Source organism: Eurosta solidaginis, chromosome 1 (assembly GCF_040869045.1).
Source record: "Eurosta solidaginis isolate ZX-2024a chromosome 1, ASM4086904v1, whole genome shotgun sequence".
NCBI classification, from domain to species: domain Eukaryota; kingdom Metazoa; phylum Arthropoda; class Insecta; order Diptera; family Tephritidae; genus Eurosta; species Eurosta solidaginis.
Window position 1 is genome coordinate 76,054,627 of NC_090319.1, and position 25,679 is coordinate 76,080,305.

Genomic DNA, 25,679 nt, shown 5'->3' on the forward strand with positions numbered 1-25,679 from the left:
ATGATGAGTGTACTGACAAATTTTATGTGAACCTTAATATATATAAGAAGTTTTGCATCTACTCGTTCTTTGGTTTCTAACTTATGTTGGTAAATTCACTCCAAACCATGCACGTCGATCACACATGTCTTTAAGATAGAATCAATTCTGCAAATTACAAAAACGGTCTCAATTTACGTGTAATTTCAACTATACCAGATTTTGTTTGCTTCAAAATATAATATCTTTCACTATTTAAGAATCACTGATTTGGGCCGCAACACATATATTTAAGGTTTCACACTGTTCGTATTCAATGCATTTAGTTCAATACCGAAGGCAATATTTCATTGGAGTGATTAAGTCTTTCTTTAGAATTTATGATGAATTATTTGTTTCTAATTGTTAACGTAGATATTATCGTAAAAACCCCTTCGCTTTTTTCTTTTCCCACCAGCACACAGGCTCCACGTTTTTCTTTCTTCTTTGCAGTATTGGGAAAAACCCAAGCACAACTCGCAGCACACGCTGGTTTTTTTTTTCAGTCCCTTTTTCTCGACTCCCGGCACACTCGCAGGCCTGTCCGACCACCACGCTAGCAATTTCTTAACTTTTTTTCCTTCTATCCAAAATGGCTGCGCACGCCATGATCTTGTAGAAATTTTTCCTTCCATTCAAGGATGGAAAAACGCAGTTATCTAACTGTGGGGTTATATCGATTCGTGCGATGTTATGGTCTCATATCTCTCGCTCATCCCTACAGCATTATGCGTGTCGCGTTCCGGCTGTCCACCCTTCGTGTTGACGTTAGGTGAATGGACGTAGAGAAAGCGTGAAACTTTGCGACTTTTGTGTTCTATGGGAATGTTGTGCGCTAAATTAGGTAAAACTTTACCACCACGGCAGTGCATAATTGCCTATGCATCGGATGCATTTTACGTTCGCCATCTCCTTTTGACAATCTAGGTCAATACAATGAAACGAATAATGAGATTATAAAGGTTCATTGTATGAACCTCCGAAAAATGGACGTGCGCTTGCGCGTCGCAACGCTCTCCACATAAAAACTCCCAACACCAAACACAGTATTTCAATTTAATTTTTAGTACCTTTATTTATGTTTGGTTTTAGTTTCTTTTTGGTACTTTAAATATTTTATAGTTTACTTTACACTGTATTTGGTTTCATTACTTTGTATTTAAAGAATATTTTATTTTCGCGCACACTTACTTCGTGTTGCTTCCAATGTCCAAATTTTAATTAATTATTCAGAGCCGAATTGCTCTGTGTTCAAGTTGTTCCACACCCGTGGGTAGACAACGGGTGTTGCAGCAACTTGAACACAGGGTGACATTTTATTCTTTATTATGGCTCTGTTACAAGATGAGCCACCTACACCATTGAGCCAGGTGTTATTGAAAGTTCAGCAATGTCATGGAAATTTTTTGCGATTTCACCCGCACGAAACTAACAAAATTTTGTTTTAACCACCCCAGGCGGACATGAGTGAGGGTGAATCCTACCTTTTTCCTATCACTAGCCAACTGGTGCGTTCCAAGGGCGACTCTCCCAAGTGGACCATAACAAGAGCTAGACCTAGGTCTTCTAGGAAAGGGACGTCGACGAAGGTATGAATTCGAAGTCGCAGTCCTATAGGTTCTTTGCTGGCATGGAGGGTCAGGAGGCTCGGTAGCTATGAGGAATTGCTACTGTTCGCACTTCGGGAAATGTAGCTCTTAAAAATGGCGAAAAAACTGGTGGCGCTCTTTGGCGCGATCAACAATAGGCCAGCATTGATGCTAAAGCTGTGCCACGAGAATGAAGAAGATTAATATACCATTATTAATAGCTGCCGTAAGTCGCCTTTTTGTGTGAACAGCAAGGAGAAACAAATGATTTAAATAAATCACGTCTTGACTAGTATTAGGAGTTAGCCCAGAACATCTTCTTCGGTGAAACTACGCTTTGCACGAGACATACGGACAAAAATGTGACAGTTTTAAGTATTTGTATATTTTTTTTTTCGGTAGACGCAGCAGTACCAGTCCCTAGGACTGGGGCTATGAACTGCAAAAATCGAACACAACAACGTTCGATTACATTAGGCAACATGATCGTGTTCAATGATCCAACTTGCTTAAACGAACATAATCGACAGTGATTTAAAATCAACCAACTTATTGCATGCGTGAATATAATCAATTCAGGCGTTTGCTCTTTTGCCTCAACGGCGATTACATTCATCGGAATGAAAAGGCAAATATGAAAACTCCATGCGTCTGAATATTTGCATGATTCTTCTGCCCTTACGTCACGGTGACAAGCTACATATAAAAATACATATAAACATTGCTTCAGATTTTCTTTGTTTGCCGAACTAAACGATACTAATTCTCGTGCTTTGATTTTATTCTCCGCTTGCCTTCGTTTGATCAATACAATCGTACGCAAAACCTGTTCGGTCATTCGATCGCAATCGTGCTAACAGAGTCTTGTAAAGACAGATGCTGAGTTTATTCAATTACGAGTTTATTCAATTATGAGTTTATTCGCATGACTGAACGTGAATGCAAATTTTAGTGTTTGATTAAATCAAGAAAATTGTAATTTTTGCAGTTCTCTGATTCGAAGCCTCCCTGGAGTAAGTGAATGAAGGACAGACCCTTTGCTAGGAGCTACTCCTGAAATATTTTGAGCGATCCGCGAGAAATTGAACCGCGTTACATTGAAATATCAGCCATTGATACTGGGTGAAACATAGGATACTCATACTTTTTTTTTGCGACCGTTTCGAGAGCTAAACAAAGAAACTAAAAGTGCTCAAGGTTTCAGTAATAGTTCCTGCATATGAAACTTAGGTTAGGTTAGGTTCAAGTGGCTGCCGTCCGCGTCGGAGCGGCACACTTAACTTCATTCATGATTTGTCACTGTAATCAAATAAAATTTAATCATTTCTTTTCTTTACATCACTAGATCGAAACAAAACAAACACTTTTCGAAACAGTTTGTAGAATAAGCTTTTTTAAGTTTTTGTTCTAAGATCTTTATTTAATCGTCTATTCATTTATTACATTCGAAAATTTATAGAGTTTGAGACGTATTCACAATAATTTCTCTTATTAAATTATTTGTAATTTTATTATGATTGAAAAACTGAAAGGAATTAAACATACTGGCTGATATTATAGCTTTTTCGATCCTGCCAAAGATCTCTTCAGATATCTTTGTATTTTTAAGCTCGAGTCGTGAAATTTCAAACACCGCAGGCCTCCCATTAGGCTATCAGTGTGTCTGTTAATTTCAGGTTTCGCGTTTGTTGTTTTTGTTATTAAAGTCAGCGTGCTTTGCACACAGGGTATATTAACTTTGATTGGATAACGGTTGGTTGTACAGGTATAAAGGAATCGAGATAGATATAAACTTCCATATATTAAAATCATCAGTATCGAAAAAAAATTTGATTGAGCCATGTCCGTCTGTCCGTCCGTCCGTTAACACAACTTGAGTAAATTTTGAGGTATCTTGATGAAATTTGGTATGTAGGTTCCTGGTTCCTCATCTCAGATCGCTATTTAAAATGAACGTTATCGGACTATAACCACGCCCACTTTTTCGATATCGAAAATTTCGAAAAACCGAAAGAGTGCGATAATTAATTACCAAAGACCGATAAAGCGATGAAACTTGGTAGGTGAGTTGAACTTATGACGCAGAATAGAAAATTAGTAAAATTGTGGACAACGGGCGTGCCACCGCCCACTTTTAAAAGAAGGTAATTTAAAAGTTGTGCAAGCTGTAATTTGGCAGTCGTTAAAGATATCATGATGAAATTTGGCAGTAATGTTGGTCATATTACTATATGTGTGCTAGAGGTTTCCGCCAATAACTTAATCGGTGGCGGCGGCGGCGTGGGCGGCGCGCCGGTGTACGCCGGTGTTCTTATTTTAAAAAGTTTGAATTTTCTATTTAAAAAAATTATATTTAGGAAAGATTTTGTTGTATGTATTTAAGGAAATCAACGTTTTGGCCATTTCGGAAAGATTCGGTAGTTTACCTCAAAGTCTCACACACCGTTCAAAAATTTTCAGGAGTAGCTCCTTGCGGAGGGAGAGCTTACTCCAGAGAGGCTTCGAACCTAACCCCAGTCTTTGGAATTGGTACTGCTGGGTCTTCTGAAAAGAAATAAAGATATATAAAATGGTCACACTTTTGTCTGTATATCTCGTGCAAAGCGTAGTTTCACCTAGGGTTAACTCCTAATAATCGTCGCGAACACAATTTCTTTAAATCATTTGTGGCTCCTTGGCGGTCACGCACAAAGGCGACATACCAACGCATCGCATGCTTATTTGGGTTAGAGCAAAAAACGCAGGTTGTTTGCGTGCGCTAAAAAAACGCAGTGCGGTTTTATTAGGTTGGCTTGTAAGGTTGCTTTTAATGGTCTATTAATACTGATGACTCTCGTGGCACAGGGCGCCTTCAGTTTTTTCGGGTGTTTTTAAGAGCTACAATTCCCGATGTGCGAATAGTAGCAATCGCGACCATCAGTCGCTACCACGCCTCCTGACCCTCACACCATATGCCAGCACAGAAGCTATAGGACTGCGACTTCGAACTCATACCCTCGTCGACGTCACTTTCCTAAAAGCTCTAGGTGTAGCTCCGAAGACTTTCTGACATATTTTTGTCGCGCTATGCTGCCGAGCTTCACCAGAAAAACATCTTGAAACGTTAGGGAGAGTAACTATTCGGCCAAGGATGCCGCCCTCGAAATAATAAGCTGTCTAAGTAGATATCATTGCGTAACACATGGGGGAAAATCGTATAGTCCTCGGCGCATCCACAATTAAAATTTTACAAGAACCATGGATAAAATTTTCAAAACGTAGACCAAAGTTTGCCGACGTTTGTGTTCACAACATTCATTTCAATAGTATTCGTTAAATCGATATTTTAGAATGAAAGTCGACCGATTTTAAGTTGAAAGATGTTAACTGCTGTTTTCCGGCCTTATGATATAAGAGCTCATTATGGATGACCGCGTAGCTTAGTTTTCAGACTAGTTCGACTTTCCACTACGTTAGGGTAGTAGCACACACGGTCATTAGTTAGCCTGTCTTGGGAAAGCTTTTGCTTCACCACATTGAGTGTCCTTGCGAAGGACAGAACCTCACCTGGTAAATATATGTGCCTACATATTCACATTTGTAAAGAGAGCCGTAACGTGTTGGTGCTATTTAAACTTGGTTGATAGGCTATAATCAATATGATTCACTCCAAGGGACTAGTTTTGGATAGGGCCGCCACCCGGTAGACTTGGGTGTTGTTGCTATTGTAGGTATAGTTTCGCAAAGAAACAACAGTTGTTTGAATATAAGGCCAAGTGATTTTTCACACCCTTCTCATACGTATATATATCGTCGACTTAAGTATGAGGTAAAATTCAATTCAATGGTGTGTTTTGCCCCTAGAACCAACTAAAGGATTTTGCATCACTGATTTCTCTTATTTTTTCAGCCAATCGCAATATACATTTTTTTTTTAAATCGGCACCTTTTTTGGGTAATTTGCTTTTTTTTAACAACTTGATGACAATTTGAAAACTTGTTCGCTTGGGTCATTTTATTTGAATTCATTGTTCATTATAATTTTTTTTTTAAATATGCAAAGTGAGCATATATATAAATGTATTATATAACTTTTCTTTGAATTAGGTGATGCAAAGTCCGTCTTAAGTTGACATTTAAAGCGCCTGTTTTTTTTTGTTTTAAATAAATTTTGAACAGTTGGTCCTCATCGACCGGCCAGTTCAACCTACCTACCTTTGAACAGTTAGAAAGAGTTGAATTTCGCAATTAGTTTCTTATAAACTGACAGTGATGCGCATGCGTTGATGCCACTTTCGACCATATCCAACCAATTTTCGACATGAACAATAAATGACCTAAACAGCCATAAACGAGTAGAAAATATAGTAACGCGCCGATATTTTTAACATTCGGCGGCGGCGTGCGAAAAACGACCCAAATCGGCGGCGTATATCTCTAATGTGTGCTAAATAAAAACTAGCAAAATCGGATGAACACGCCCACTTAAAAAAAAAAATTTTAAGTCAAATTTTAACAAAAAATTTAATATCTTTACAGTATATAAGTAAATTATGTCAACATTCAACTCCAGTAATGATATGGTGCAACAAAATACAAAAATAAAAGAAATTTTCAAAATGGGCGTGACTCCGTTCTTTTTGATTTAATTTGTCTAGAATACTTTTAATGCCATAAGTTGAACAAAAATTTACCAATCCTTGTGAGGTGTAGGCATAGATTCTATGACGATAACTGTTTTCTGTGAAAATGGGCGAAATCGGTTGAAGCCACGCCCAGTTTTTATACACAGTCGACCGTCTGTCCTTCCGATCGGCCGTTAGCACGATAACTTGAGCAAACATCGATATATCTTTACTAAACTTAGCACACGTACTTATCTGAACTCACTTTATCTTGGTATACAAATTGCCGAAATCCGACTATGACCACGCCCACTTTTTCGATATCGAAAATTACGAAAAAAAAAAAAAATGACATAATTCTATACCAAATACGAAAAAAGGGATGAAACATGGAAATTGCATTGATTTATTGACGCAAAATATAACTTTAGAAAAAACTTTGTAAAACAGGTGTGACACCTACCATATTAAGTAGAAGAAAATGAAAATGTATATATAAATAACTTTCAGTTTAAGGTGCGATTCGAAAATTTTTAGTAGATCTCTTCATTTTTCAGCAACTTACGATAACTTAGAAGTTAGTTCAATTTTCGAAACTGTATTTTTCGCATATTAAAGGTATATTCTATTATTAATTGAATACATAGTTGAAATTTCGAAGATATATAAAGTTGTTTTTGATACTTTTTCTCCTTTTACTAAGCAGCATTTTTGAAGCTCACTTTTTTTAAAGTAATAAATAAAATTTCTTTTAAAAAACGATTTATTTCGAAAAAATTTCGTTATTTTGTTTGGTGTTTGTGAACGAAACAAATTAGTTATTAAATACATTTGCATCTGGCTTTATTTTTGTTTTTAGATGACGTTGATTGGTCCTTCATCAATTTGGGTGAACAACAGAACTTTGCCATACGCACCGCAGGCATGGAGGAGAAGGCATCAGCATGTGAAATGTTAGTTTGCTATGCACGTGAGCTGAAGGAAGGTTTTGCCGACTATGCTGAAGAAGTTGTACGCCTAATGGTGCCAATGCTGAAATTCTATTTCCATGATGGTGTACGTACAGCTGCTGCTGAATCACTACCATATTTATTGGATTGTGCTAAAATTAAGGGTCCACAATACTTGGAGGGCATGTGGTTATATATTTGTCCAGAATTATTGAAAGTAATTGGCACCGAGCCAGAAGCGGATGTACAATCAGAATTACTCAATTCATTGGCTAAATGCATTGAGACTTTGGGTCCAAATTGTTTAAATGAAGAAGCAATGACCCAAGTATTGGAAATCATAACAAAATATATGGGTGAACATTTTGAACGTGCAGATAAACGCTTACAAGCGCGTAACGAAGAGGATTATGATGATGGTGTGGAGGAGGAGTTGGCCGAACAGGATGATACGGACACATATATACTATCAAAGGTGGTGGATATATCGCATGCACTATTTGTAACCAATAAAGCACAATTTTTGCCCTATTTCGATCGTATAGCACCACATTTTATTAAGCTACTTGAGCCGAATCGTTCATGGTCTGACAGGCAATGGGGCATTTGTGCTTTTGATGATGTTATTGGTAAGTATTGATATATTGCTATTAAATAATGAATGTTCATCATAAACTAAGTGTACAATTTACTAAACTTACACTGTTTTTTTTGCTTGCATAGAGTTTTGTGGTCCTGCTTGCGCGGCTTATCAGCAAATTTTCACACCACCATTATTGCAATATGTTGCGGACAAATCACCGGAGGTGCGACAAGCAGCTGCTTATGGTTGCGGTGTACTCGGACAGGTAATATTTATAAATTAATTAATTGCTTAAAACATGCAAACTAATATTCTATATAATTCAAAGTTCGGTGGTGAACACTTTGCGGTTACATGTGCTCAAATCATTCCACTATTAGTGCAAGTAATAAGCGATCCGAAAAGTCGTGAACCCGAAAATGTCAATCCTACAGAAAATGCTATAGCAGCCGTTTCGAAAATCCTAAAATATAACAGCACCGCCATACAAAATGTAGACGAGATAATCGCACTTTGGTATGTGCTAGCAAACTTATTTAGAGTTTTGGAAATTTAATATATAATTTCAAATTCCATCCCCCTAGGTTCTCATGGCTGCCTGTTACCGAAGATGCCGATGAAGCACCGCATATTTATGGTTATATGTGCGATCTTATTCAGGCAAATCACCCTATTGTACTCGGCAACAACAACACCAATTTACCACGCATTGTGTCAATCATAGCACAAGCATTCGTAACAAAAGTAGTTGCGTCATTGAGCGATGTTGGTACTCGTATGTTGGGCATAGTGAAACAAGTTGAATCCAATCCAGAGGTTTTCCAAGCATGTGCGAGCATATTGACACCAGAACAACAATATGCGCTACAGGATGCTTATCGGGAATTAGCTGCTGGTGCAGTTCCAGCGACTGCTTAAGTAAACGGCAGCAAATTAAAATACATATAGCTTTTGCCGCTGCTGCACTTTGACCTACATACATATATACCACAATTATATATACATGCATGCATATGTTTAACTAATATTGAATAAAATAAAACATATATAAATAAACATAGACGCGGGTGATATTGCGCTGAATCCACCCACAACACGATAGAAAATTGTTAAAGCATACGCAAATTCAATACTTAAGCCCACAAACTTCAATCCTAATTATGTGCTGGTGAACACAATAGTAAAAAGCAAAAACACACAAAATGCTTCTAAAAGCTGCGAATTTCACATTCGATAAAAACACGTTAAAAAGAATATCAATCCACTAAATGCAATCAAATAAATATAACTGCTACATTATTATGTATATACACATATGTGTATTAAGGCGACACAAAATGCATACATAGATATCTTTAAATAAATATATACGTATATTGAAGTGAAATGATGTTTGCGATTTTATTTTTCAAAATATATTATGTACTCGTAACTGTCCTAGCGTAATCATGCGCGCTCTGTATCGGATAAATACGTGGTATATACAGAGAAACCTCTCCTAACGGACACCTCTAATAACCGGAAACCTCCCTTGGGCGGACATATACCAAGTTTTAAGTGCATTTTTCAGAACAAATGCCCCTCTCTTATCCGGACACTCTCTTGGCCGGACGCGGACAGTCATTTGTCATAAAATTAGACCAAAAACCTCTATTAAGCGGACGCGAACTCCCCTTGAGTGGACAAAACTTTACATACATAACAATGCAAAACGTTCGGTACAATTATACTGACTTTTAAAAAACGTCGTAGTGTGTACACACACACATACGATGTGAGTAAATAAAAATAGGGGATTCCCGTGTTTGTTGAAAATATTTTTTAAGGCGCATGCTTAGTTTGGTTTGCTCAGTTAAGTGTGTTCAGTGAAAGTGAAAAGACATAAAACAATATCGCGGTCGAATATGAGTTTGAAAGAAAAAATTGCAACCCTAAACGCTAGTGAGGAAAACAATTTGTCCGCACGAGCATTAGCCAAAAGGTAAGTTCTACTAAAAAAAAACATCGTTCAAATTTATATTCGGAGTGTAAAAACAGTTTTCAATGAAAAAGAAAATCGACTTAATTATGTACAGAGTCCTTATACATATTATCTGTTTTAAGGTTCAAAATTGGAAAAACCCAGGCTGCGCACATCGTTAAAAATAAAGATATCCGAGCGAAATGGATGGATGGAAGCAATATTAAAAGTAGAAGGTCCTTTATGAAAGTAGATGGAAAAAAAATTTACGAGATGTGTTACGAGTGTAGGGCCCGAAGCCAAAATATTCCAATATCCGGGGCAATAATTCAGGAAAAGGCTAGAGATATCGCTTTAAAACAGGGTGTCAATAATTTTGTAGCCTCTAACGGCTGGTTAAAAAAATGGTGAAATATACATAACATAACCTTTCGTTACATTTGTGGTGAAAGTGCTGATACATATCACTAGCCCAATCAGCATCTGCATATCCAACTATTGGCATATCATTTAGCTTTTTGTACTCTAACTTTATTCATTTAGTTCCCTTGACATATCGCACTATTCTTTTTAGAGCTTGCCAGTGCTGCTGGGAAGGATTTTGCTGAAATCTACCCATATACCCAACAGCAAAACATATCAGGACGTACGCAAAGCATTACATACATCAAACTCCCCAACAGTTCTCTATATGGCTTGTCGAAAGAATCTGGATCCTTTTTAGAATTTAGTTGAATATATTTCTCCATTGGAGTTTTCACTGATTTGCATTCCAACATACCAAATTTTTCCAAAACGTTTTCAATATTTACTTCTTGTGATAATTGTTAACCTTCTTGGGAATTTTCAATTTTTATGCCCAAAAAATAACGTAATTCACCGCAATCTGACATATGAAATCTGCTTGCTAATTTCTTCTTAAGCTCAACTACATATGTCATACAACTTATTTCCAACTATGAGAAGATCGTCAACATAAAGCACAAGTATTAGTAAATCGCCAACCTCATTTTTTCTTGTATAAAGGCAATAGTTGTGCTTAGACCGTGTGAATCCCAGTTTTACAATAAACTGATTAAATTCCTGGCGCCAACACTTTGGGGCTTGCTTCAGACCGTAAAGAGATTTAATAAATTTGCAAGCTTTTCCCTTGTCATTGTTAACCATCCCTTGTGGCAGACACATGTATATATCTTCCTTGAGAATACCGTGTAGGAATGCTCTTTTAACATCAAGTTGATGAAAGTGAAACCCATTCTTAACACCAACAGCTAGAACAATTCTAACTGTAGTTAACTTTGCAACAGGAGAGTACTTCTCATTATAGTCCACTCCTTCGTTTTGTAAAAATCCTTTCACCACTAGTCTAGCTTTATGACGAACCAAATTTCCCTTTTCGTCAAACTTTGTCCGAAATATCCATTTTGATTTCAACAATTTTACGCCTTTTGGAGGAATTACTATTTCCCAAACATGATTTTCCCTCATCGACTTTAGTTTTTCGTAAACTGTCTTAAGCCACTTGTCTTTGTCAGGCCTTCCATCAATGTCCTTAAAACTCTCAGGAACGTCTAATGATAAATTTGATGCAGTATCAGTATAACTTGTAAAATAATCAAGGAGCTTACCGGGAAGATTACGCCTTCGTTCACTACGGCGTAGTACAGCTTCAGATTCTGTAGGCTCATGGTCAAGACTGTCTTCAAAACAATCATCGTCTTCTCCATCTTCATTAGAATTCGATGCTCTAATATAATGCAATATATACAGCTGTTAAAGCTGCTTCGTCCCACATTCTCTTTTGTAGCTGAGACTCTATAAGCATCGCGCGAACTTTTTCTACAAGAGTACGGTTAAAGCGCTCTGCAACTCTCATTTTGCTGGGGCGAGTACGCCATTGTGCATTCTACCTGGATACCCTTCAGTTTATACCATTGTTGTTGTTCGGATGAACAATACTCACGACCCTGATCCATAGCTGCCCTTGCTCTTGATTTATCGAACATTGCTGTTACCATCGCCTCGTATTTCTTAAATACTTCAAATACTTGAGTCATCTTCTTTATTAAGTAAATCATGGCAAAATGAGTATAGTCGTCTATAAACGACACGAAATATTTCGAGCCGTCGTAACCTATCGCATCAATTGGGCCGCAGACATCGGAATGTACCATCAAACGGATCTCTACACTGTTTTCCTTTGAAGCAAGTTTCACAAAAATTTATATTTCCACTTTTCGCATCTATACCAGTCACCACATCATGTTTTATCAAGTCATTCAAACCTCCTTGTCCCAAATGTCCTAGTCTTTTATCCCATAACTCGATTTTGTTCGTTGAATATGCTTGCCGTTGTGGCTTTTCAATATTTACTTTAAATCACCTTTGAGGTTCGCTGTTGCAATCACAATGCAAAAAGTTCTTCAAATTTGACTTCAAGACCAGCGCTTGTAAGTTTTCGTACCGATAACAGATTGTCACGAAGCTCAAGAATATATAAGACATTCATCATCGTAATGGGAATACCTTTGTTACTGATGCCATAAATATCTGCATAGCTCGTAGCCACAATCGTTTCGTCATCCTTTGCCACATTTATTATAGTAGGTGGATTTAATTCTTGAATGTTATCAAAAAAGATTCGATTATTAACCAAATGATCGCTTGCACCAGAATCTAATTTAAAAACTAATTTCGATCCCGATTGCCTTTTGATGTTTTGTCCAACCATGAAACAGACATTTTTGGTTTCATCTTTAATATTTGATTGTGCAGTCTGAGCATTTCCTTGACGACAGTCTGAGGCTTTATGCCCTAATTTTTGGCACCGAAAACATTTACCTTTAAACTTGAATTGCTTTTTTCTTTTACTGGAGAAAGCAGTTTTATCTGGGCTATCTCAAACACCCCTATCGTTAAATTTAGTCTCCTCTGCTATCAAGCGTACCTTCGCAATGTTATAATCCAGCTTACCATCAAGATTTTCAAGAGCTGGTACCAGAGGATCAAACTTATCTGGAAGTGTGAGAAATAATTGGGCTAAAACATCTGCATCCGTCAAACCTGCTCCAGATAGATTGAGCTGGCGAACAAATCCTTTAAAATTTTGCCAAATGTCCCGCCAATCATTCATCCTCGCGCATACGTAGCGTTGTGAGCTGCTTACGTATCAATAGTTGTGAGAGAACAGGGTTGTACCAGAGTGATTCGCGGCTTCCTGGGAACATTGCCTTCCTCAATTGTGAGTTTCGGGTATTTGGTATTTGGAACGGGTTTCACAGGCCAATAATCAGCATAAACCTGTAGCGTCGCATCATAGATGAGACTGAGGGTCTGCTTATGCTCATCCGGATTAAACGGTTGAGTTCTTGAGCGCCGGATTTGTTTATAGTGCTTACGGAGATGACTCCTCAAGTTCCTGGGATGTGGGGCCTATTCAATCATTGCAGTGGTGTTCGAGCTAGTAGTTGAACCCAACCAAGAACAGCCTTTCACGGAAGCTTTGGAATTAAAGAATTTCTTTAATTCACTTTATTTTGTCACTGTTAAAAATACATATGTATATACAAGGATAACACTAAGTTTCTTGAGTAGCTCATACGAAGTAGATCTGCTTCGGAAGCTATAGTTTTTTTCGAAAAACTTCCACCTTCAGCGGATGGCACATGTCTTCGGGGACTTCCTCACCCACCGTTATAGATACGTCACCTTGAGGACATGCGCTCAATGCAACTAAAAGATTTATATCAGCAATAAATTCAATATAATCGCCTTTTCGCGAAGGGCTGGGCTTACAGAAATATTGCTGAGTGTCCTGCGAATGGAAAATACAGTTTGAGTTACATATACTATTTGAATATGCCTCGGTAGTCCGGGAACCAGCTGCCGATTAGGGAGCATCCAAGCTAAAACTTGAGCAGACTGGCGGCCGTCAAGGTCTAGACTCAAATGACGGGATAATTATAGTTATTGTTTTTCTAAAACGTGGTTGCCTTTCGGCAGTGGTTTGGTAAGCCCTCCGAATGCATTGCTGTCATAAAAAGGTTTTCAGCATTAAAATGAATATGTCATGTGGAGTCGCCAATTAAAAATAAATAAATGTAAGGCGCGAGAGAGAGAGAAAGAGTTTTGAAGCCGATCTTTTCTTCCAATTTGCATCGTGCTGCTATTAATTTTTCCTACAACTTGGCGGACGGGACCTACATGTTTTAACCCGATTACGAACGGCATCTACAAGACATGAGTTTTCACTGCGAAGTTTTTCATGGCAGAAATACACTCAGAGTATCAAATCAGGAAAAATAATAAATCAGCACACCACAAATTGAAAGCAGCCCATGTGGGCCTGACATGCCCCCAGCGGGTTAGGGGGTTAGAATATACCCACGGTAGGTATGCCTGTCGTAAGGGGCGACTTAAATACCGGATTCAAAGGGTTGTGCAGCGCAACCTTTTCAGGTTGCCAGCGCAATATATAGCTTCTCCAAACCCAATTGTCAACCTCACCTTCGAGCGGCGAATCCCATTTCACTAACAGACGAGGCTCTGGCGACCCCAAGCTCCTCATGGAACTTGGGGGTGGGGAGGGAGGGATGGCCTGAACGTTTAATGTGACCATATAAATCGTTCCCCAGATGGTCGGGCTAGCACCTTAATGAAGCTGTGTTACCGGAGCGTACCAGATCTGTATCCGGCAAAGGACCATCTCATCGATAACACTCCCCAAAGCCTTCGGGGAGCAACCTTATCGCTACAACAACAACAACAAGGCCTGACATAAACATGTAACCAGAAATTGTTTGACAACCAAACGGAAAACCCAATTAAGAACAATCACTCCGAACCCTTGGCAAATACCAGCAGTTTTCTAGGACCTAGCTTAATGGCTCTCTCCAGTAACTATGACGCCCCTAGGAGCTGGAAACTTTACCTCACGAGCGTGGGACATGAATCCAGATCGTGCCCGAACAATTTGCTTTGTACTCCTTTTTAATATTTCCTACAAATGGGAAATACGGTGGCCACAGTGACCTACACGTTTTATGTCGCCTGCGAATGGCACTTGCAAGCACAGTAGAGCTGTGAGCTTTTATCTAATTGAATAAAACTTGTTTCTTTTGCTTTTCCGGGGTTTTAAGCCCTGGACGGCGACCTGCCGTCACTATGGAGGCCTAATATTCTCTCTTGGCCAATTTTGTTCTTATATAATCATTTGTGTCTTATGCAACCTTTTTATTTTTCCCAAAACGGTTTGGTTATCTAACGTTCATGTATCGAGTGGTGCACCCACGTTTGTCAGTTCATTGATGTTGTTGTTGTTGTTGTAGCGATAAGGTTTCTCCCCAAAGGCTTTGGGGAGTGTTATCGATGTGATTGTGCTTTGCCGGATATAGATCCAGTACGCTCCGGTATCACAGCACCATTAAGGTGTTAGCCCGACCATCTCGGGAACGATTTATATGACCACATCAAACCTTCAGGCCATCCCTCCCTCCCCACCACCAAGTTCCATGAGGAGCTTGGGGTCGCCAGAGCCTCGTCTGTTAGTGAAACAGGATTCGCCGCGGATAGGTGAGGTTGACAATTGGGTTTGGAGAAGCTATGTATTTCACTGGAAACCTGCGCTACACAGCCCCTTAAATCTGGTATTTTAGTCGCCTCTTACGACAGGCATACCTACCGCGGGTATATTCTGACCCCCTAACCCGCTGGGGGTCAGTTCATAGCTAATTTTGTCGAATGCTTGTTTGCACTCCAATAGACACCTAGATAAAGTATCACGGGGTTTATTGATCTAATAGCTATCCATTGGAAGAAAAGCTCAAACTTAATCTCCTCGGAGGTATATCGCACCAAGTTATTATTATTAAGCCGACTCTACGCATACTTAGATAGCCGACGGTAACTAAGTATGCTTAATGTTAGAATGTAATCAACGACTACACCCCGAACCTGAAAGCTATTCAAAGGGCTAATCATTAGACAGTTGCCATTTTGGGGCGTCAACTTTCATAAAAAAGGTAATTTCACCCAACTATCCAGGAAGTAGTGGAGTCCGAGATCATAGAAAATACGGTGTTGAGGCTCGTCTATTTTCGGGATTGATAATATGTGGTCAATGCCAAGCAGTGGTTCTTGGACTATAAAAAAAACGCAAAAAACTTACACTCGTAAAACCAGTGCACATGAAAATGTTCCAAACATCATGAACATCTTCCTCCTTCATGCCGCGTTCCTCCATCACAGCTTTAGTCAGTGAACTATGACAACTACCCACACGATCTTTTCCAGTAATCAATTTATAAGTGTAATCATCACATCGTGTACCGATAACATCATGCAATGAGCCGCCATCCTCATCTACGCCATATGCAGCTAAAGAGTCAAAAACGAATGTTGCCATTGGACGTAAATATGGTAAATTACTCCATAAACGATCGTACACCTTCAGGTGAGTGCTATGCAGCTGACGCGTTTTCCCCGAATAGAAACGTTCTTTAGTATTATCTAAATTCCACATATTGACGTCGCCCACTTGTGATCCCTCACAAACGGTAATGCGACATAATTCTCCAGCTTTCATTGTCCATGTACGTGCCGAACGCTTTGGTACAATCACAGACTTGACGATTTCACCACTGAGAGCATCAAAACGATTGTCGTCATACTCCTTTTGATTGACCTGTGACGAGGCAGGTTTATTGTAACAAACCACAGGGGAGTGTTTAAGGAAAGTACGTGGTTTAAAATTTCGTCCACACCAGCCACCACCCTCCGTTGACATATTTTCTCCGACTACAAATTTTTTGTTAGTTCCTCAGCTTGCTCGAGCTAACTAATGCTTTTAAAGTGAAATAAATGTGAATGCTAATCAGCCAAGATTAGATTTCGCACATATACATACATATATGACCCGTTTTCTTGTAAACAGATGTAATTCAAAATTTTAATTTGGGAAAACGCAAACAAGTTTTATTTTTATACTCAGCGTGCTTTGCACACAGAGTATATTAACTTTGATTGGATAACGGTTGGTTGTACAGGTATAAAGGAATCGAGATAGATATAGACTTCCATATATCAAAATCATCAGTATCGAAAAAAAATTTGATTGAGCCATGTCCGTCCGTCTGTCCGTTAACACGATAACTTGAGTAAATATTGATATATCTTCACCAAATTTGGTACACGAGCTTATCTGGACCCAGAATAGATTGGTATTGAAAATGATCGAAATCGGATGATAACCACGGCCACTTTTTATATATATAACATTTTGGAAAACACAAAAAACCTGATTATTTAGTAAATAATACACCTAGAATGTTGAAACGTGACGTGTAGACTGATATTGAGACTTGATAAAAATTAAAAAAAAAAATGTTAAATGGGCGTGGCACCGCCCACTTGTGATACAATCAATTTTACAAATATTATTAATCACAAATGAAAAATCGATAAACCTATCGTAACAAAATTCGGCAGAGAGGTTGTCTTTACTATAAAGAATGCTTCGAAGAAAAATTAACGAAATCGGTTAAGGACCACGCCCACTTTTATATAAAAGATTTTTCAAATGGTCGTGGACGAATAAAATGAGCTATATCATTGCAAAAAGAGCTTTATATCAATGGTATTTCATTTCCCAAGTGGATTTATAACAATAAATAGGACAAACTTCAAATTTAAACAAATGGGCGTGGCACCGCCCCTTTTATGACTAAGCAATTTTCTATGGTTCGGGAGCCATAACTCGAAGAAAAATTAACGGATCGTAATGAAATTGGGTATACAAATTTTCCCTATAGTAGAAAATATTTCTAGAAAAAATGGATGAGATCGGTTAAAGAGCACGCCCACTTTTATATAAAAGATTTTTAAAAGGGTCGTAGACTAGAATAATAAGCTATAGCAAAAAATAGTTTTGAATCAATGATATTTCACTTATCAAATTTTATTTTAAGAGGAAATGGGGAGAAATTTTTTTAAACGGGCGGTGCCACGTGTTACGGTCTGCTGCTACGGTCTACGGCTACGACCCACTTGGGAGCGTGTTCACGGGAACACACCTAGCGATGTGGAAAAGGTTGCGATGAAAAATATCGGAAAAGAAGGGAACAGACAGACCGGCCATCACTAGAAGACGGGAGAAAAGAAGAAAAAAACCACCACGAGTTCCGGACAAAAAGTTTTTCGCTCGGCTCTTTCTCTTTCCCTTTTTGGATTTGCCACGCTGATGAACGGAGCTAGACCATAACGTGTTTGCTTTTGCCAAGTCGTATCGTATCAACGATTTATATACTTTTTTTAAATCCGTACAAATCAAATGTTAAAACGCTATTCGAAACCAAGAAAAATAAAAAGAATTGGTTGAGTTTCCGGCACTGACCGAGAAAAACGTGGGAAAACTTTTGGGAAACAAGGAAGAAGGTCATTTAAAAGGCCAAAGAACAATCAGCAAAATGCCGAGGAACTAGTGGTACTAACCCTTACAAGAATATCCAAATATCCAGCTGAAGTAGTAAGTCAGTGCTTCCAAGTCAAACCTAGTGAGGAAAGTTCTAGGGATTCCGACTCGGATTCGGACGGCACTAACTAATTGTGAGGAGAAGCCTTGATACTCGAAGATAGACCTCTTTCTCTACGTTTGCGAAGCACACCACCACCTTTGGAAAGCGTCCAACACCCCATCCGCCTCCAGGGCCAGCAGTACGCTGCAGCGTAATACAGCGAACGCCCAATTTAGCACAAAGTCATCCAGAAGGTAAAGGTCCACACGAAGTTGCCTTGCCACCAGGTCCGCTCGATCCCCTCAGACCAGAGTGAAACAACCATCAACGCCGGCCTACTGGGTGAGTCAGTTCCTTTTTTTTTTGTGCTTAAAAGCGCGGACACATATTTGGGCGCTAATGCCTGCCTTTTGGTTATGGGTCGTGCGTTTATGTACCCTATGAATGTGTAGGAAGTCCGGTCAGAATTCAAACCATTAGCGCAATTGTTAAAATAAAATAATGTTGGTTTAAAAAAAAAAAGAAAAAAACCCAAACATTTAGAGAAACAACTATTTAAAACGCGGTTCATACATCTGTATATATAATTAACTTAAATATATGCATTTACATACATGTAGAAGAAAGAAAGCGAACACCAAATTTAGTATACCCAACAAAAAAAAAAAGAATGTCCGGTTTTAAAAAAAAACTTCCAGCATATTGGCGTAGACGTTTTCGAGTGGAACGCAAGAATATCTAGAAATGAATATATAAAATGTAAATGTTAAGAAGTCTGCAAATTCTGTAATGCGGTCCACGATCTACTATAGGAATTTTGAGCCAAATAACTACATCTATTTTTAAGGTATTTTTTTTTACTCCAGTGTGCGTCGCTTGGTTTCCACGTTATTTGCTATGTACAAGCATACCTATGAAATTAAAATCTATTCAGCAGTATGGAAATAAATTCGAAAGAGCATTTAGATGAATTACACATTTTTTTCAGCAAATGACCTGTAAACCAGAGCAACAGCAGCAACATTGTTATCAAATTTAGTTATAATAAGAAGGAATACAATTTCCTGTATAATTGTTTCTTAAAAAGAAAAAAAAAATGTTATATGTACATACAGCTGCGAACAAAAGAATAGCAGTTAAAGATATTAAACACCTTTTACTAGTAAAAGAAGGATCATTTATTTGAAAAGCTGCAATAAACTTGCAACCAAACTTGTTTTAGAACCATTTAAAAACGTCTAAAGCCCCAAAAAGGAATCATTACTTTGGCTTTACAAAGTTAATATTTACTATTCATGTTTCTTAATACCTGGATCGAAATGAACTCCATCAAATAGATACTTATGTACAAATTTCTTGTTCGAAATTATTTCTTGTACTTCTTAAACAAGCATTTTATCACATTTTTCTCTATAACTTAATGCGTATACCTTATTTTTGAAGAAAACAAATTTAGATAAAACTCAGGATCGAGTAGTATATATATACATCTTCATATAAATTTTTTTTTATAAATGATGAATTATAAATAAATTTGTAATTGATATGGGAATGCTGGCGTCGCCAATTATTTAGAAGGCATAAGGTAAGGCAGGTAAGGGGCCACCGAAATTTTAGGTGCGTCGGTGGCCATGGTTATTTGAGGGTGGGATAAAGCACCGGGCGTCGCAACACCACCCGCGGCGCCCCCTATGTATATTCGGCCCTTTTCTTTTTTTATTTTTAATTTTTCCAGCCTTTTTGTTATTGGTTGGTTTTTCAGCGTTTTTTTTTGAATTTGATTTTCAGCGTTAGTAACCGGCCATGTCCGGTTCGGTAGTATTTTTTTGCGTCAGTTTTTTTTTGAATTTGAATTTAAATTTTTGGAATGTTAACGGTCTGTCCGTGACATCCGGTTCAGCCGGATGTTGTTTTATTTTGTATTGATAAGCGTTTTGAGTCGGTCTCTGCGCTTCTGCCAGGTTTTTTGAATTTGACAGCTGCTCGTTTTGATAGGCATGATAGGAACATTTTTCTGCTTATGGCGCAGGAACAGTAAGGTTGGCAAGGACCCGCCCCAGCCGACAATGACTAGCCACTGTGCACCACTACATCATGCCGACCGCCTTCCTTACTGATTCCATCGTAAATGCGTTTCCATAACAGATGGCGCCCAACGTGGCGCCTGAAGCGCTGACCGCGAGGGTCAGTCGGGTCAACCTGTGAGGTTGACCATCCCACCAGTCCGAGTGAGCAGCCACAGAGCTGCCACCTACGTTGCGGTGGGATGGTTGGACAGATCAGGTTGTCCGGGCTGGTCATCGGGGGCAGTGGCCGAAGGAGCCACGGACTTTACGTCAAGTTATCCGGTTTTTGTTTTCACCCGATGAGGCAGTGCTGCACGCACTTGATTTTTTTTTGTAATTGGGAATTTTAGTCGCCGGAATGTTGTCCGTTAGTCGGCTAAGGAATAATCTTGTCCGCTAATTGGGTTTTTTTTAAGTAAAATTTTTTTTGTTCTTTTAGTTTCCTTTAGCCGAATTTGTGTTGTCCAGGGTGAATGTGTGTGCGCGTGTAGTGAGGACCCCAGCTCATCCCACGTCCCAGGTGGTAGCTTGGAATACCACCTGGATGGTGATGGGTTGAGCTGGGATTCAGAGTGGCACCCCTTCCTGTCCCACCAGACTGGGGGAGCGGTTTCGAAACCGCTCCACCCATTGCGGCGGAGGCAGGAGGGGTGTCCAGCGAGAATGGACGGGAGGCCTCAACACCCCCAACCAGTCCCAGGGGCAAGCCCCTGGAGACTGCCCCTGCGTTGCGGCTGGGCGTGTTGAGACCTACTCGTGTGTGCCTGGAGCGGACCCTGGTGGCCCCAACCAATCTCGGAGGGGGGCCTTAAGACCCCCCCCTCTCGATTGCGGTTGGGAGCACTAGGGCCAAGTATGAATGTGTTTGTATTAAATTTTTTTTTTTGCCTAGTCTACTGCCTTCTAGTGATGGGATGTCAGCGTTCCCATCACCACCTACATTGTTCATATAAAATTTATAGATAACTAACCGTTTTCCTTTCAGCTTTTGAAATTTTTTTTCTCTATTTTGGTGCGATCATTGATAAATGATTGCCTTAATTCTCGCACAATTTTTTTTTATATATAGATATATAAACTTTTTTTTCCTCCTTTAACAAACCATCTTCTGGGAACAGAAGTTTTTTTTTTTTTTTCCGAATACTAGGATTTGACAAAGAATTTTTTTTTAACGGATTATGTCGCGTAACCAGTCCTACGGGCAAACGGGCCGGAACACTCCGTTCGAGAGTGCGGGCAGTTTACGAGGGAACCAGCACCGGGGCGGTGCTAATAGGGGGGCTTTTTCGAAAGCAAGGCGTCCTTTGGTGGTGCATACCCCAGTAGGAGGATCCTACGGAAATCCCGCGGGGACTCATATAGGCTCGGGCCCGAACGACGACCGCGACAAACTGGACATACCTGTAAGCACCAGCAATTTAAATGCATCGCTGCTAAACACACACAACATCTCGGGGATAATGACCAATGTGTCGAACTATGCACCAGATGGAGCGGGTGCCTTACCACCAAATCAAGAGGTTGGAAATTTTGGGGACGCTACCAGCGATCAGGCGAACCTCCTAGGAATGCAGGACGAAGCCACTCGTGGAGGCTCGTGGGTGGACGTGCTACACCAACTGTTCCAGGCTTCGCAGGAGGAAATGCGGAGAGAGATGGGCTCAATTAGAGCCAACATGGCCCAGCTCAACGCCGCTCTCGAATCCACGCAGCAAGCACACCAGCAACACAGAAACGCAAGCAGGATGGACCGTAACCCATTGCCATCGGTAGTACCGCCAATGTACCCGACTCCAAGCAGCATAACAGTAAAACCGCAGGAGTGGAAAATCGCATTCGACGGCACTGGGAGTGTAAGCGATTTCCTCTTCAAATTAAACACCTTGTGTGAGCGCACACAATGCCCTGACGAACAAATAATGGCCAGTTTCCACCTATTCCTTTCGGGACGAGCCGAAGAATGGTACTGGCTGTTCACAAAACAAAACCCAAATGCGACATATGCCTTTTTGTGCTACTCCTTAAAAAGAGAGTTTGGCACCTTGAAAACGGACCACGAGATCATGATGGAGATCTCCATGCGCAAGCAAAAGGCAAGTGAGTGTTATGACGTGTTTCACGCGGACATAATCTCCTTGAACGCGCGCTTAAGGGAGCCGATGTCAGAGCTTCTACTGATTGACATAATAAAAAGGAACGTCAACAGTAGCCTTAAGCTAATGCTTTTTAATGCGGACGTAAGGAACCTCCATGATCTGCGCGATGTAGCACGCCGAGGTGAACAAGTGCTGAAAGAGAGCAAGCTGCTGGGAGCCAATTACCCAGGACGGCATGTAAGCGAGGCACGAGTGACAACCCCGGACATGACGATGGAAGGCGAGAACGGCGAGATAGATCCGCAGATAGAGGCGCTGGAATATAGACGCAGCAGAAGACCGGACTACTCAGGAATCCAGTGCTGGAATTGCCAGGGAATGGGGCACTCCTATATATATTGCGAGGAACCCATAAAAAGTCCTTTTTGTTTTAAATGTGGGTATAAGGGTGTATTCACTCCTAAATGCCCTAGGGACCATCGCAGGCAGGGAAAGCAGTACCCGAGCGAGAAGATGGGGGAACCTCGTTCGGCTTCATAGCTCCCACATCAGCCAGTGCTCGAGGCGTCGCCCCGTGCGCTGAACCAGAGGGCGAATCTCTGCATGGAGGTGGTGAGCTTCCGAGGTGCAGTAGTACCCTGGCAGAAGAACCCTCGACTGTAATAATAACCTTCCCCGATAGTACTGACGATTCGAATAGTTCTGAATCCGAGAGTCGAACGTCCTCTTTCACGATGGGCGAGCAAATCAAAATTCTGCGACGCCAGCATAGGGATGTCGCGTGCCAAACGCAACTTTTCCCAACCCTAAAAGAAAGGGAGGATAGGTATGAACAAATGAGACATACCATTTTTGACCAATATCCGGTATCGGACAATATTTTGAAGTGTAGGAAGAGATACCACCGGAGAGTACAGGAGCGTAGACTGCTGCAAGCCACCACGTTAACGCTTACAGAGGACGAAAGGCCTTTAGTAAAGGCTAGAATTAAAAATAGTTTTCTTGTAGGGTTGTTAGACTCGGGAGCCAACGTCTCCATCTTAGGGAAAAATGGAGTAGAATTCCTAGAGGATAACGGCTTCGAATATCAGCCCTTACATGCGTTCGTATATACCGCGGGCGGCAACAAGCAAAAAATTTTAGGCTCAGTATCCCTACCGGTCACTTTTAAAAATATCACAAAGATTATTCGTTTTTACCTTGTTCCCTCGTTGCTCCAAGAAGCATACTTCGGGGTCGATTTTTGGAGAGCATTTGCGTTAGCTCCCGAAATATTCCCGAGCGTAGAGTGCTTAGAGACTAGGCTTGAAAAGGAAGAGGAACTTAACCTCCATGAATTGTCACCAGAACAGAAATCAGAATTGCGAAAAGTCATCGAGACGTTTCCTTCGTACGAGAAGTTAGGCCTAGGGCAAACTAAATTAGTGGAGCATCACATCGACACCGGTGATGCTGTGCCTATAAAAAGCAAGCATTTTCCTCTTTCGCCGCCGAGGCAAGCCGAAGCTTTTAGAGAACTAGACAGGTTACTACAGTTAGGAGTTATAGAAGAATCCAACTCCCCGTGGTGTAGTCCTGTAGTACTGGTCCGGAAACCAGGCAAAGTCAGGCTGTGCATAGATTCGAGAAAGGTCAACGCGGTGACTAAGAAGGATTCGTACCCCCTGCCTCATATCAACGGCTTATTGAGCAGACTGAAAGATACGCATTTTATTAGTGGCATTGATCTGAAAGACGCGTTCTTCCAGATCAAATTGACAGAGTCCTCGAAGGAAAAAACAGCATTCGCAGTTCCGGGGAGGCCTCTGTACCACTTCAAGGTGATGCCATTTGGTCTGTGCAATGGACCGCAGACTATGAGTAGGCTGATGGACAAGGCGATCCCTTCGCGTCTGCGAGAGAACGTCTTTGTCTACCTGGACGATCTGATGGTATGTAGCACTAATTTTGAGGATCATCTAAAATTGCTAGCGGAAGTGGCGAACTGTTTGAGAGATGCAGGTCTGACAATAAATGTGGAAAAAAGTAAATTTTGTCAGAAGGAAATACGCTACTTAGGGTATTTGATAGGCAGCGGGTGTCTGAAAGTGGATCCGGGAAAAGTAGAAGCAATACAAAACTTCCCGATCCCTAAATCCCCTCGGCAAGTGCGTAGGTTTGTGGGCATGGCGAATTGGTACCGAGCATTTATTACCAATTTTGCTGACTTGGCAGGTCCCTTGACCGACTGTCTCCGCAAGTCAGCAGGCCCGTTTAAACTCACTCCTGAAGCTATAGAGGCGTTCGAAAAACTAAAAGTAGCCTTGAGTTCGGCGCCTGTCTTGGCCCAACCAGACTTTTCCAAAGAATTCGTAATACAATGCGACGCTTCCAAAATAGGTGTTGGCGGAGTATTGTTTCAGGTCGATGATGATGGCGCTGAGCATCCAATCGCATTCGTGTCGAAAAAGCTGAATAATGCTCAACGCAATTATACAGTAACCGAGCTGGAATGCCTTGCAGCCATAATTAGCGTGAAGCGTTTCCGACCCTATGTCGAAGGATTACCTTTTCGGATTATTACGGACCACTCCAGTCTCAAGTGGTTGATGACACAAAAGGACTTGAGCGGGAGGTTGGCGAGATGGTCACTCTTACTGCAAAGATACGACTTTAAAATGGAACATCGTAAGGGCACCCTGAATGTAGTACCAGACGCGCTGTCGCGTTTTGATGTTGACGAGTTAACTTTCACTACCACACCCGGAGAAATAGATTTAGTCTCTCCCGAATTTTGCAGCAACGAATATTTAGACCTAATTCGGACCGTCACCGAAAACGAGGAATCACTTCCGGATTTACGAGTGGTAGACGGTGTAATCTTCAAAAGAGTTAAGTTTCGTAAGGGGTTGGAAGGGGAAGAAGACTCGCTGTGGCGTTTATGGTTGCCAAAAGGGTTGACTGAGGAAGCAGTGAGATTAGCACATGACGCTAACCGGAGTTACCATGGCGGATGGCAGAAAACCTTAGAACGTGTTAGGCAGAAGTACTTCTGGCCGCAGCAGGCTAAGGACGTCAGGGACTACGTCCAGCGTTGTGACACCTGCAAAACGGTAAAACCCACCAATCAGCAGTCGAGACCACCTATAGGGAGTACCTTTGAATCCGAAAGGCCATTTCAGCGGTTGTATTGCGACTTTCTAGGGCCGTATCCGAGATCTAAGCGGCGAAATCAATTTCTTTTCATAGTACTAGACCATTTTTCAAAATACGTTTGGCTAAAGCCCATGCAGAGAGCCACCACTGTAAACGTTATAAATTACT

At 40.5% G+C, this 25,679-nt stretch overlaps 2 protein-coding genes across 2 annotated transcripts in view; one reads left to right on the forward strand and one right to left on the reverse strand.

The window, feature by feature from the left end:
* Karybeta3 (karyopherin beta 3) overlaps positions 1–9,131 on the forward strand; it is a 64,689-nt gene extending 55,558 nt beyond the window's left edge. The window contains exons 5-8 of the mRNA XM_067758333.1: positions 7,071–7,790; positions 7,885–8,009; positions 8,073–8,260; positions 8,329–9,131. Of these exons, the coding sequence (XP_067614434.1) occupies positions 7,071–7,790; positions 7,885–8,009; positions 8,073–8,260; positions 8,329–8,662 (1,367 nt within the window). The 3' untranslated portion in view covers positions 8,663–9,131. The remainder of the gene's footprint in view (positions 1–7,070; positions 7,791–7,884; positions 8,010–8,072; positions 8,261–8,328) is intronic.
* Positions 9,132–13,200: 4,069 nt separating this feature from the next.
* Positions 13,201–16,547, reverse strand: LOC137245614 (uncharacterized). Its single transcript, XM_067776607.1, has 2 exons — positions 15,871–16,547; positions 13,201–13,518 (listed from the first exon to the last, which is right to left on the reverse strand). Exons 1-2 carry the CDS (start codon positions 16,486–16,488, stop codon positions 13,327–13,329), a joined length of 810 nt encoding a protein of 269 aa, XP_067632708.1. The 5' UTR covers positions 16,489–16,547; the 3' UTR covers positions 13,201–13,326.
* Positions 16,548–25,679: the final 9,132 nt, after the last annotated feature.